The sequence below is a fragment of the Simochromis diagramma genome, unplaced genomic scaffold, assembly GCF_900408965.1.
Source record: "Simochromis diagramma unplaced genomic scaffold, fSimDia1.1 OVJJ01000753.1, whole genome shotgun sequence".
Lineage (NCBI taxonomy): Eukaryota > Metazoa > Chordata > Actinopteri > Cichliformes > Cichlidae > Simochromis > Simochromis diagramma.
In genome coordinates, this window is record NW_024387523.1 from 15,018,107 (window position 1) to 15,030,929 (window position 12,823).

Sequence of the window (12,823 nt, forward strand, 5' to 3'; positions counted from 1 at the left end):
ACTTCCCACTGTGTAAATTAAAAGCTGATAGTAAAATAGGAACGCGTTGAAATTTCTGCGCTTTCAAAACTCATTCTCTAGTTTATTTGACGTTCTAGAACATGCTGATTGAAACCTTTTTTATTCTCTAAAACAAGCTGTAATACACTCTTTATCCTTAGTGTGGCAGCAGAATTCAATTTTTGAACACAGTGCGGTCCAGCCTCTAGAGTTTTCCAGCCACGGTCCAATCAAAGATGGCTCTCGCGAGGAGAGAGGGGTAGGCGGAGCATTGCGCTTTGAGCTTTGGACTCTCACGTTGTTTCTCAGGCTGCAGGCGGGACTTTCGTGTTTATTTTGGTTTTCACTAAGCCAATAGCAACACGCTCTACTTCCTCGTAGCCAATAAACTTACACTTAGGTAATGCTACAAGTAACTTCCGCTCCGCAGCTTCCGCCTCTTCAACGCTTTCCTGTGCGTGTTTTTCGGGAGCAGAGGCGCGTTCTGGAGTCAGACATCAAACTTTTCTCCACATCTATGTGCTTGTTTAACACGTGCGCGCCCCGCCGCGCCGACGTCAGAAAACGTGGCAGAGACGTAACATCACATTTCCTGCTCTCTGACTGCTGTCTCACATGGCTCTGGTGTTTGTCCTGATCAGCCAGCTGGGCATGTGCGTGACAGGAGCACAAGATATGGCACTACAGAGCATTTAAAAACGGTTCATAGTCCGGCCCACTGTTGACTTACTTTATGCAACCCATAGCAAATGTTTGTTTTCATCCTACTAAGGTGGGTTTTTAACGCGCAAACGAAAGTAAATACCGTATGAATGGTAAATTAAACTCGCTGATCAAAATCTGTTCAAAGCCTAAGAACAGCAAACAAAAAAGGAACATAAAGTAGATATTAGACCTATGCATATAAATGACACAAATAAGGCTGAAAATTTCAGTCAGACTAAGCGACTGGGGTTTTGGCTATAACCAAACAACAAAGAGGATATTGATTATGCTAATGAATAAACTATATAGTAAGTAAATAAGTAAGTAAGTAGTAATAATAATAATAAATTAACAACATTATCCTCGTCATTAGGTGATAAAAAACATGATAAGATGAAATAAGATGTTTAAATTAATAATAATTATCTATCTATCTATCTATGTATACATATGTATGTGTATATATATATATATATATATATCATGATATTTAACAACATTTAAATATTTACACACACACACACACACACATACATATATATATATATATATATATATATATATATATATATATATATATAGATAGATAGATAGATAGATAGATAGATAGATAGATAGATAGATATAGATATAGATATGTAACAACGTTTAAATATTTAATTTATTATTTTTTATTAAACCTTAAGGTTAACCCAGTGGGTATGGCGATGTCTGCGATTTCACGACTGACAACTATCTGGTGATGCGATTAACTGTAGTACGCAACACTACGTAGTCTCTCAAGAAAATATTTAAGGATAACAATTTAACAGACAGACACAATGTACACAATAACATTTACACCATACCTAGAAATTCTGACCTTTTTAATTCACATTTTATTTAGGAAAATAAATCTAAACACACATTAAATATGTTATTTATTTCCATGTTTTTATTTTTCATTGTTTTGAAATGAAACAGTTCCGTGCGAAACAGTGCTGTCGGGAAGACACCAAACACGTAACCCTCTGAATAAACTCTGCAATCCAGTCGTCGGGTATAGGTCGAAATTTCTAAGGCATTCTCTTTGACCTTTTAAAGGGAGTTTCAATGTAAGCCTACTTAAAACAACAAAGCATAATCAAACAGATACGGGGATTCTCATAAGTGTTCACTGTTTTTTTGTTCTCTCACATTTTCAACAAAGAGCAACGAAGGTGAATACTTTGCCAAAAGAAACATTCTGATTCATCAATCCGGAAAATATTTGGGCTTTTTGCAAATTATATAAATATTAATATACATTTTTGTTTGCTTTGATTTTAGTTTAAAAAACACACAATCTCGGCGCTCTTTCACAAACGCTTAACTTTGACTTTAACACACAGAAAAAAACTTTAATATTAAATCAATGGTTTCCAGTGTGCAGTGAGTCCGTGTGAGCACTGCGGACATATCGCAAAGTTTAATATGTCTTCAATAAAAAATAAATTGTGGTTCCACTTGTTCCTCCTGCGTATGTTTATTCTCCCGCGTGGTCAAAGTCAAGGCTTAAACACTAGGGCTACTGACTAAGTTCATTATTATTATTATTATTATTATTATTATTATTATTATTATTATTATTATTATTATTATTATTATCATTATTCAGGCCTCTAAGCTTTAAATGGGATGTCCTGACCACTACAGTATTTTCCACAGTCGTCACTAGATGGCGATGTAAGCTTATATTTCAGCACAGACCAGCCTCAACTGATTTATTTCCTCTAATCCCACAGCCAAACGGGAGTCTACAGCACAGTTCAAATATTTGACTTTCTAAATAGAATTTGTATATAGCATTTCTGGATAAAGTTCACCTCAAACCCAGCAAAGCCACTACGAGATAGTATAACTGTAAAAGCTGGCTGTGCGTCTCTACAGCAAATCTGCGGGCCTTCATCGTATTTTAAATTCCTATCTCGTAAAAAAGGAAAATTCGCCTTTTTTTGTTCTTAAGAAAGGTAAATACGTTTAAAGGAAAAATAATGTTTATATTAAATTGAGCTATAATCACTCAAATAAACTCAAAGGATAAAAACTTAGATAAAATTCAACCAAGTCCATATTTTATTGGGACGGACTTTAACGCCGACATATTGGGACTCACACACAACCTGGATATCACGCCGGAATTTACTTTTACACTTATTTACAAACACAAGAATACGCACACACATTATAAAAGCTATGATTGACATGAACACACATCAGTCATATCATATGACGATTATCTAAGCATGATAATAAGAATTGCACCATGGACTGAATATGCATGAGAGCACGGATTCATATGATAAAACTACACTTCATACAAGTTAAACATGTGGGTAGGTTTTTTTTTAAAAAAAAAGAAGAAGAAGAAGAAGCCGGGATTGATTAATATTTAACATCCCACAAGGTCCAAATTTGTCACACCGTCACTTCCTGTGAATCTTCCATTTATCACTCTCGTTAAAAAGTTGTAGTCTAGATAAAGGTGTAGCTCGGTGGCGCACACACCTGAGGTCACTTTGAGAGTGAGCATGCCAAAAGAAAATAATAATAATATTAACAAGAAGAAGAAGAAGAAGTCACGCCTACTGCAGCTATACATTTTCTCTTTTCTCCCACTCGAGTCTCTGAACAATATTTAACAACAAGTAGCAGGAAGAGGTGGGTCCGGAAAGTTTGTCTGGGGAGCTCCGGGAAAACATTTGCCTACATACATATGAATCATAATCGGTCATGAAGGAGCTGCTTGCCCTAATCCATGTGTCAGTGTGTGTGTGTGTGTGTGTGTGTGTGTGTGTGTGTGTGTGTGTGTGCGTGCGTGTGTGTGTGTGTTTTAATTTCCCATAGATTTTGTCCGTCATCTAAAAATCAAAAAATGTGTAAAAAAAAAAAAAAAGAAAAAAGAGAAAAAGAGAAAAAAGAAAAAGAAACTAGCTGATAGTTTTCAGCTTGTTGACGATTTTCTTCTCCTTTACGCGTCTGTTTTGAAACCATATCGTGACCTGTCGCTCGGACAGGTTGGTCTGAGCGGATATCCTCCTCCTTTTGTCCTTTGTGATAAATTTATTGGCGGCGTACTCGCGCTCGAGTTCCTTCAGTTGCACCTTGGTGTATGGCACGCGCTTCTTTCTTCCACGTCGATAAGACCCGGAGTCTCCCCCGGCGTGAGACACTGCGTCTGAGAAGGGAAAAAAAGACAGAGAGAGAGAGAGAGAGAGACAAAAGAACATGTGATAATCTGCCTCTAAACTTACTCTCAGAATAAAATTTCCCTCCCACGAAATAAAAAAAAAGAAAATGTAAATAGTTGAGTGACACACTTTCAAACTTTTTTTTTAAATAAAATAAAATATTTCATGATATTTGAGGTTATTGATGAAAATGGGAAATCCTCAAACCAACTGGACAGGCTTGACTCTTTAATGATAAGTGATTGATAAAACAATAGAAAAATGTATTTGTGTAATTTTCTCAAAGGAAAACGCAACTTAGCGCATTTTAAAGCGTCCTCATATCAATCTAGTCGTTTTAACGCTCTTTGCTGTATTGTCGCTTATTTGTGGTTAAACTATAGTTTTGGCTATAACGTAGTTATAGCATACATTTGAGATGTTCTTCCCACAGTGAGGGAGATTTTATCAACACGCCATGTACTACTGCACCATACATACTGGATTTGCTGTGTGTACTATCGGACTTAAATTGTCAAAAAGCTGCTTCCTGTAAAGGATGGATTCTGTGTAAGGCACATGCCTACCTGGTATGGAGGATTTCCACATGTGTCCGGGCTGAGGCTGCTCCTTGGCGCAGTAGACCTGGCTGTTCCAGCCGTTGGAAGCGAGAGTCCACGGTTGGTAGCTCTCCATAGGCAGAAGAGACTCGTGTCTGGCCTCTGAAGACGCGCTGATAGTTGGCACTACTGGGACGTCCAGGTAACTGGGGACAGGTTGGTACGGGCCAGAGGGATACGTTGGATAAAAAGCAAATTCCTTTGCCCGGGAGGCGAAATCGTCGCCTGAGGCGGACGTGTCCATGTATTTCTCCCCATACGCGGAGGGGGGCTGCGCTCCGCACGACTTTATGCTGCTGTGATGCGACATTCTGCACGGGTAACCGAAGTACCCGTACGGCAGGGACGCGCTGGACGAATTCTGAGCTGCAGAGCAGGGGCTGCACTGTTTCACAGGCTCGCCCATCCCGGAGGTGTGCACGTCGCTGGACGAGTACGCCGTGCTTGGTGCCAGGGATGCGGGGTGCGCCATCAGATTCCTGCACTGGTTCGCAGCAAAGTTGCCACCAGCAAAACCCTCCATGTTCTTGCTTACTTCATCGGAACCGCCGCCGTTGTCGTAGAGGAACATCACCGACGGGTCGACCCAGCGAGGACGGAGGAGCAGTGACGTTGTCATAGCACGGCATCCAACATTGAAGCTTATGGCTCTTTTTTAAAAAGCCCTCAGACTGAAAAAAGGGAGATACTGCTTCCCGGAGAGTAAAGCCACTCTGACGCGCACAAGAGCGCAGATGTGGCGCTGTTATTGGTCCAGATGTGGACACGTGACCGGGCTATGCAAAGAGGACGGTAAACATCAGCAGATAATTAAATGGAGAAAAATGCGGCGAAGGGAAGGTGACTGCACCTATCGAGGGGTTTGACTTTTGTCATATTTGATTTAACCAGCATGGATGATGTGCATTAATTTCAAAACAGAACGTAAGGTACAATTTACATGAATCTGTGCTTACGCTCATTTAGGTTTCATGCATCCAAATGATAGAATTTCGTCATTTTGAGAGGAGAAATGCTTATTTTCACATATAAAATGCAAACAAGAGTCGATTATTTAAAGATATGCAACATTTTTTTTTAAAAAAAAGAAAGAAAACCGTTGTGACCCAGGCAGTTACATATGACTCATATACACCGCTTTTAGCCTTTACGCATGCATACTGACCTGCCTTTGTTTGCCTCGCTGTACAAATTCTAATATTATAACACTCTTTACAACAGAACCTTCTTAGTGTAAAAATAAAGTCTGATATATCTGTGCATTGCACCGATATACACGGAATTAAACAGGGTATTTCTGTCTCCCGCTGATACGCCTCTGTTTGCGCTTTATCAGATAGGACGTGTAAGATGAAAAAAAAAGTTTGATCCTAGTAACTTGGAGGTATTGAAATAACACATATATAATATATATAAACACGTATAATGAGGCGCATGCGTGTAGTTCTGAAAAGGAGACAGGGTTCACTTGTGTATTTCGATAGCAGTTTAAAAAAAAAGAGAAAAGAGGACATGAGAGATAATCTCGTGTTGTGGGGGATTATTTTATACACTTGACTTCAGACATGTTTACAGTATGCAAAATCAGAAATCAGAAAAGCTCTCGACATGGTGTGTGTGCGTGTTTTTGCATAGGACGTAAACGCGGTTGGAGGCCAAGGTCAAGTTGAATGTTGCTGTCTAGCCATCCAGTCCCTCGGCCTATTCAGGCTTTGAAGAGACCGTCTGAGCTCTTGAAAAGAGCGGAAGAGGGGTGAGAATTCCTGTCCCAATGAACGCTATTGGAGGACATTAACTTTTACTGTCATTTTGTTATCTCCCCTGTTTACTCTTGCGAACTAGTTCGAACCCGCTCCTTCTTCTACTTCTTCTTCTGGGTGGCACGTAGGCCTACCTTTGAATCCCAGCGTTGGAAATGTAAAAAGAATAGGGCTGGGGTTTTGTTTTATTATTCTTTTGGGGGTGTTGGGGGTAGACATGTGTGAAAAAGAAAACGTGTGTGTGTGTGTGTGTGTGTGTGTGTGTGTGTGTGTGTGTGTGTGTGTGTGTGTGTGTGTGTGTGTGTGTGTCTGGTCTGCTGGTTAGTGTTTATGACCAGTGGCTCTCCGTCTATTCACTGCAGTAGGACCTGGTGGATTTTCCCTCGTGGTTGTTACCAGATTTTCCAAATCCACCATAAATTGTCACCTACATGTCCCCGTGTGTACTGTTTCTGCTATGAGACTGGGGAACTAAACACCCAAAGAGAAGCTGCTACTCATGGATGGAGGTGTTTAGCTTCAAGCCAAATATTTTATATGAGAACAGTAATTTTTAAAAATTGTTCCGTCACATTTGTTATCTAAAATATGAACAACTGTACAGTAAATTCCAACACATCGTTAACTTCGATAATATATCAAGTGAAACTAGATATTAATAAACAGTAAACACGGATTTAGGCAGTTTGGTTTTATATTGTGAACCGTAGACTTGCTGGCACCGGGCGACAAAAAAGGGATGGACTAAGGTTGTTAAACAAAAGGAAGCTTAAGACAGCAGTTTGTGTTAAAAAAAAATAGAAATAAATAAAAAGTGTGCTTGATGCTTTATCTTTTTGGGGGGAGGTGCTTGATTTAAGAGGCATATGATGCAGATGGAGAGAGAGTATTTGGGATGGATATTTTTTTTCTCTTCTTTTTAATGAGTTCCACATTTATCCAAAAGAGAGAACACCCAAAGAGATTTAATCTTAATGTTTTGAGTTTGACTAAAAATGTAAAATAAATAGCAGATTATCGTTACCAAGTTTTTTCTTTGTTTTGTTTTTTCAAATGAGCCATTAAACGTGGGTTTGTAACGCTTATTATTAAAGTGAAAGATTATGACATTCAGAACTAGGCTGCTGTCTGTCTTTTTGAGATCAAAGGGAAATCTGTTCCTTCCTTGGATTTGGATTGCAAAGGCTCTACCTTTTCAAAGACATCTCCGTTTAGACCCATAAACAGCGTCACATGCAACATTTATTTAGTAGTCAAATGGAAAAGTTATTGCATTCGGCGGATTTGAATAATTGTAAGGCTGAAGTAAAGAGGATTCAACACGAGCTGGTCGGGGTTGGTTCTGAAGTCATCGTACAAGAAAGCTCAAGTAATGAAATCATTCATCAGCAAAATGCAACAATATTTATGAGTCTCGCTACAAGGCCCGGCCTGTTGACTACACTGCCTCGTGGCGTTCTCGTCGGTACGGGCAAAGCGTTTTTTTAAAAAAACAAAATCAAAACAACAACAAAAAAACACGGTTGCGTTAATCCACACTGTGGCATATGGACTTTGTTCATGTTAAATCAAGCTGCATTTAATAAAAGTATTCTATCCATTTTTTTTAAGTTTCTTGCCCCAGAGAGACTCTTGAAAAAAATCAGGAATCGTGTTTTTAATCTCCGTTCTGTCCTTTATTTGTTCATGTTACTCTCCTCCGGTAAGAAGACCAGCCATGGGGGCTGTCTGCGCGTCCATGTGGTCAGTCCAGACACGAGACATCCCAAAGTACAATGAACACACAAGAGGAGGGGGCCAGTGCCCGCCGAGGAGACGCACAATTCACCACTGGCTTGTGCTTAAATCGTGTGGCAGGAACCTTCGTTAGAAACACCCTTTAAACGCTTAGACGATTCACTATTGAATTCTTGTCAGATTTGCATTGTATTCTCTGATTTACGCACAAACGTAAGCGGGATAAAAAAAAAATGAAAGACTAAACGGTGATTAATCTTATATCTGTAAGTTCCACTAAATCAAAGTGAATTTAAATGGCATAAATTTGACGTGCACCCCTTGATCTATTTCAAGCATCCTGCAAAGTTTCTAAGACTGCACTTTGGGATTTGGCAGCAGAGCCTGGAGGCTTTTCTCTGAGGTCATTATCAAGGCTCAATCCCGTGTTTGTACTGGCACTGAAGTTATGCAGTCAGAGAAAGAAAGAGCGCATTTGATCCGCGGCCTGAGCCCATGAAGCCTTGGTAAAGCAGTCTATATAAAGTTATGCCCAGCTATAAATTTATATCCTTAATAACATAAATTGGGACATAAAACAGGGTGCTAAGAACGTGCAGTCAAATGTCGGTGTTGATCGCACGTGCTTTTGTCAAAAAAAGCTGTCAAAACATAAGAGCCAGTATGTTTTTGTGGTTAAAGCAGGGAACCACAAGGCGGTCACACACTTGTCTTTTCCATATTTTCTGGACGACTGCCTGCACTGTGATTATGACGGACTGCATAAAAGTAACAAGGAAAGCTGGCCCACTTCATTCTTTTTTTTTTGGGGGGGGGGGGGGGGGGGGGGTGACGACGACACATGCAGTCAGTCTAAACTAAAGGTCTACAGTTCTCTAGGAAATCCTTACTCCCACGGTGTTCCCAATGTTCCCTCTTGACTGACACATTTGCTGCAACTTTTCGCTCTGCTTCAGTTTCTCTTGCCGTGGGCTCAAACGTTGCGTTAACAGCCTGCTAAACTATAGCCTGTAAGCTGCATGTGAAATCACTTTATTGGCATGCGAGAACCTCCGTAAATATACAGATCTGCGCTGCCTTTCACTGCATGTTCAGTCGGTTCCACATCTGTTGTATTTCTGATCCGAAGCCACCGTCCGATTGCAGCGAGTATTATTTGCTTTTAAATGCCATCAGGCCGACAATAAGTCATTTTCTCCTTATCTAGCATCATCGTTACATTTTTAATTTGATCCACACATTATTATTATTGTTGTTGTGTTTTGGGGATTTTTTTATTATTATTTTTGCAAAATTTAAATAAAATATTTTTTAGCGAAGTAGGTTTTTCAGTGTATTTGTTTTCTTTTTCAATAATAGCATCGTGAGCGCTAAAATTCCTCCCAAATATGCAACACTGCATTCTAAATTGTAGCGTAACCATTTTTTTAACTGTAAATATACATTTTGAGCAATGGAGTGAGGTTAAATATGTGCACCTGTTAAGCTGCGTTACAGAGGTTTTGCTCTTTCTGCACTCCTAAAGCAAAGACGAAATTGTAAATGTCATTAAAACTGCAGCTCTGTCAATAAAACGCGACAAAACGACTGATTGGGTTTTCTTTTTCTTAACCTCAAGGTGATTTTTCCTTGTTTGTTTGTCTGGTTATAAAAATAGAGACTGAAATGGCTCGCCGGTTTTAAAATGTTGTCGGAATGTGGAGATTGAAATAGAATGGTTGCATTTCGTTACTTCAGAAATCAAATACCTCTGCATGGACTGTTTTCCTATCTTCCTAATAATTTTCTATTGAGTTTTGAAACTTGCAAAATAGTTTAAAAACCATTATTATCAAAGTAGCATTGGTTTTAAGGCATTTGCAGGGGAAAGGCCTGCACAGTTTGGCGTTCACGACCTGGAATTTAATGAAAAAAATGAAGACTTGGATAGTTTAATTAAAAAACAAAACAAAACAAAACTCCACGGGATGAACAATTTAAAGGCAAACAACTCAAAAAAACATTGCAGACGTAGTTGAGTTGACGTAAGGCCCGCTGTCTCCGTGCAGGTATTTTTCTAGTCAACCAGGTGTGGTAAAGGCAGCAACTTAACTTATACTGAGATTTGTAAAACTACAAAACTCCTAAAACATTGGGCTTATTCACTGCGGGACCTATGTGTCTCACGCCTTCAATTACATGCAAATCAACGGGATGCCCGTTTGTATGTTGCTTTGCATCCACACATCATTATTTGAACGGCGGTTGTGGTAAAAAAAAAAAAAAAAGAAAACCCTGAAAACTGAGGCCAGAAATGTGAATAGGATGATCTTGCCGGCAGTATAACTCAATAGCTCATTATTAGAGGCTAAAATTAGTGGAGAGCAGCGAGAAAACAGAGACACATGAGCATGCAGTGGGGACTGATGACAGCGGCACTCTGGCAAAAAAAGAAGAAGAAGAAGAAAAAAAACATTTGCAACCAGGCAGACTTGTAAATATCACCTTTCTCAAAGATGCCAGGGACCCACATACCAGACTAAAGAATTGCATGCACTCTTGTGAAATATCGGGGCTTTGCACCTGGTGGGTTGCCCTGCTGCTGCTGCTGCTGAACTAATGGTAAGCCATACCCCGTGATGTTTCCCCTTTTAATTGGGTAATACAGGTCTGATCTCAGTGGCTTGCTAAGCCCTTGGTGTAATAGCGTAGGGTGTGCGGGATGGAGCAGGGAAGTGCGATAAAAGAAGTTCTTACAGCAGAGATTTCCAGCTGTATAGTCATCAGGACTCGTTTCGCTCCAAGGTCAACGAGTTAACTCTCTGGTAGCTGCGTCATCCCGTTTCAAGGCCAAGTTGAAGCAACGGAGACGGGAGGGGCCACCTTAGTGAGGAGAGTCTAAATTGTTATTTTCTTCCAGGTTCCTTGTGTGTGAAACGCAGTGCGCCTCAGCCAGCGGCTGGCTCAACAACCACCAAACTAATTCGCGCGCAATTCCATCGCGCACTGAAGCACATTTTGTGCTAAAAGCAAACACTGTGACAGATCTGCACCGCCGGGGCCAAGGATTGGATTACACGCAGACTGCGCAGGCTCCATGGTCAAGTTCAAGTTGGGCTGGCTAGTAAAACTAAGGGGCGCATTCTGCAGTGTCTGCCATGGGGGGCGCTCCCCACTCTTTGATCTTCCCCTGAAGAAGTAGACACTGGAGAGGCGCCTACACTGCAGTCCAGTTTTCTGCACTTGTGCCACAAGAATGTGGATCAAATGTTCATTGAATAAAAAATAATAATAACTGCGTTCCATGCTATGGAAATTGCTTTATGTAAATAAGTAAACCGCGTTCCACACCCAGCAAGCTCTCCAAACCAATCCGCTCTCCTTTACTATCTAAGCCACACACAATATGTACTGTAAATGCACAAGGTCACCCATTGCGCAAAAGCATTTTCGAAGCGTTATCTCAGGGTGATCACAAGATTTTATCTGCGACCCATTACGTAACGAGCGAGGATCTTGGCGCTTGACCAACAAACACTGAGCGATGACCAGTGTTTATGATTTTTCAAAACAAAAGTAACAAGTTCTTTCATTTCTTAGGCGTAATTATGTCATTTTGTAGTTAACAACTCCAAGTTAATTTTTAACTCTGCGCAGTACGTTTTTTATTTTAAGTTTAGGTGTCCTAAACTCATATAGATAGATAGATAGATAGATAGATAGATAGATAGATAGATAGATAGATAGATAGATAGATAGATAGATAGATAGATAGATAGATAGATAGATAGATAGATAGATAGATAGAGCAACAAAAAGAAAGAAGAGAGGTGAGGGTTTTTTTCCAAACAGATGAAAGAGTCGGACGCGAAAGCCAAAGGAATTTCCCTCACTTCTCATCCGTCGCGGGGGGAGGGGTGGCTGCTGCTCGGGGCCTTTTCTCACTTTCGGACAGGCGAGGGCGCACAAGGACAGCGGAGGGTGCTGGAAACCCACATGTCCCTCTCCTCTCTGTGAGACCACATGACACCGCCTATCTGTGACACACGATATGCATCCACATACATGCAGCCACACTCAGCCTCGCAGTTCGAAAATCGCATGTGTGGAGGCACCTCTGTTATAACCACCTGGATAAAGTAGCTCAGTGTGCTCAAAGAGAAACGTGATTAAGGAAGTCATCAGCCTCAGCTCTGTAAAATGTTGCACTTGAACGGTACGTTGATGTTTGAATGTTGTCCCCAAGCTGTAATTGTTTTTAAGTTATAGCACGAATGCCTGATATTTTTGATAGCTGGGAGTTTAGAAACAGACACACCAGCTTTTAATAAAACTTTATTTGCTGCAACTGTGTTAAATAAATGTTTTGGCCACGTTGGTGCAGTGAAGATGTCTTTACGCCTCGGAGGCAGAGTTCAAATGTGACCACTTCTAAACAGCAGCTACAAGCCCTGTGTGCAGCAGGTTTGCGCTCCCATTATCACCATTCATTGACTTTTTGCTGAAACACTGCACGTCTGGGGAACTGGAAAAACGGCCACTGCCGATATAAGAATCCAAAGAACCCCATGACAGTGTCATGCTTTTGTTTGGATTTCTTTCATTTGGAACAGCAAATGCTGTGCACACATGATCATACAAATTAGCAATGCAAATCACGGTACCACATTTCATAACTTGTTTGGGCATAAAGAATAAAGAGAATGGTTTCGGTTCAACGTTTCCTTTTTTTCATCTCTAATCGGCCTTTATCTAAACCCTGACCGCAAGACCTGACCTTTGGAGACTTTACTTGACTCCACTTAAGATGATGATAACAATCACAAGAGAGAGG

General features: G+C 40.3%; 1 protein-coding gene across 1 annotated transcript; it reads right to left on the bottom strand.

Moving 5' to 3' along the window:
* Positions 1-1,617: 1,617 nt before the first annotated feature.
* Positions 1,618-5,244, bottom strand: hoxa13a (homeobox A13a). Its single transcript, XM_040021542.1, has 2 exons — positions 4,481-5,244; positions 1,618-3,901 (listed from the first exon to the last, which is right to left on the bottom strand). Exons 1-2 carry the CDS (start codon positions 5,130-5,132, stop codon positions 3,654-3,656), a joined length of 900 nt encoding a protein of 299 aa, XP_039877476.1. The 5' UTR covers positions 5,133-5,244; the 3' UTR covers positions 1,618-3,653.
* Positions 5,245-12,823: the final 7,579 nt, after the last annotated feature.

Bases quoted from the DNA above. Each gene is read 5' to 3' on its own strand.
- hoxa13a (XM_040021542.1), bottom strand. From the start codon at position 5,132: ATGACAACGTCACTGCTCCTCCGTCCTCGCTGGGTCGACCCGTCGGTG. The intron at 3,902-4,480 runs GTAGGCATGTGC...TTCCCTTCTCAG, and splicing joins GTGGAAATCCTCCATACCAG to ACGCAGTGTCTCACGCCGGG.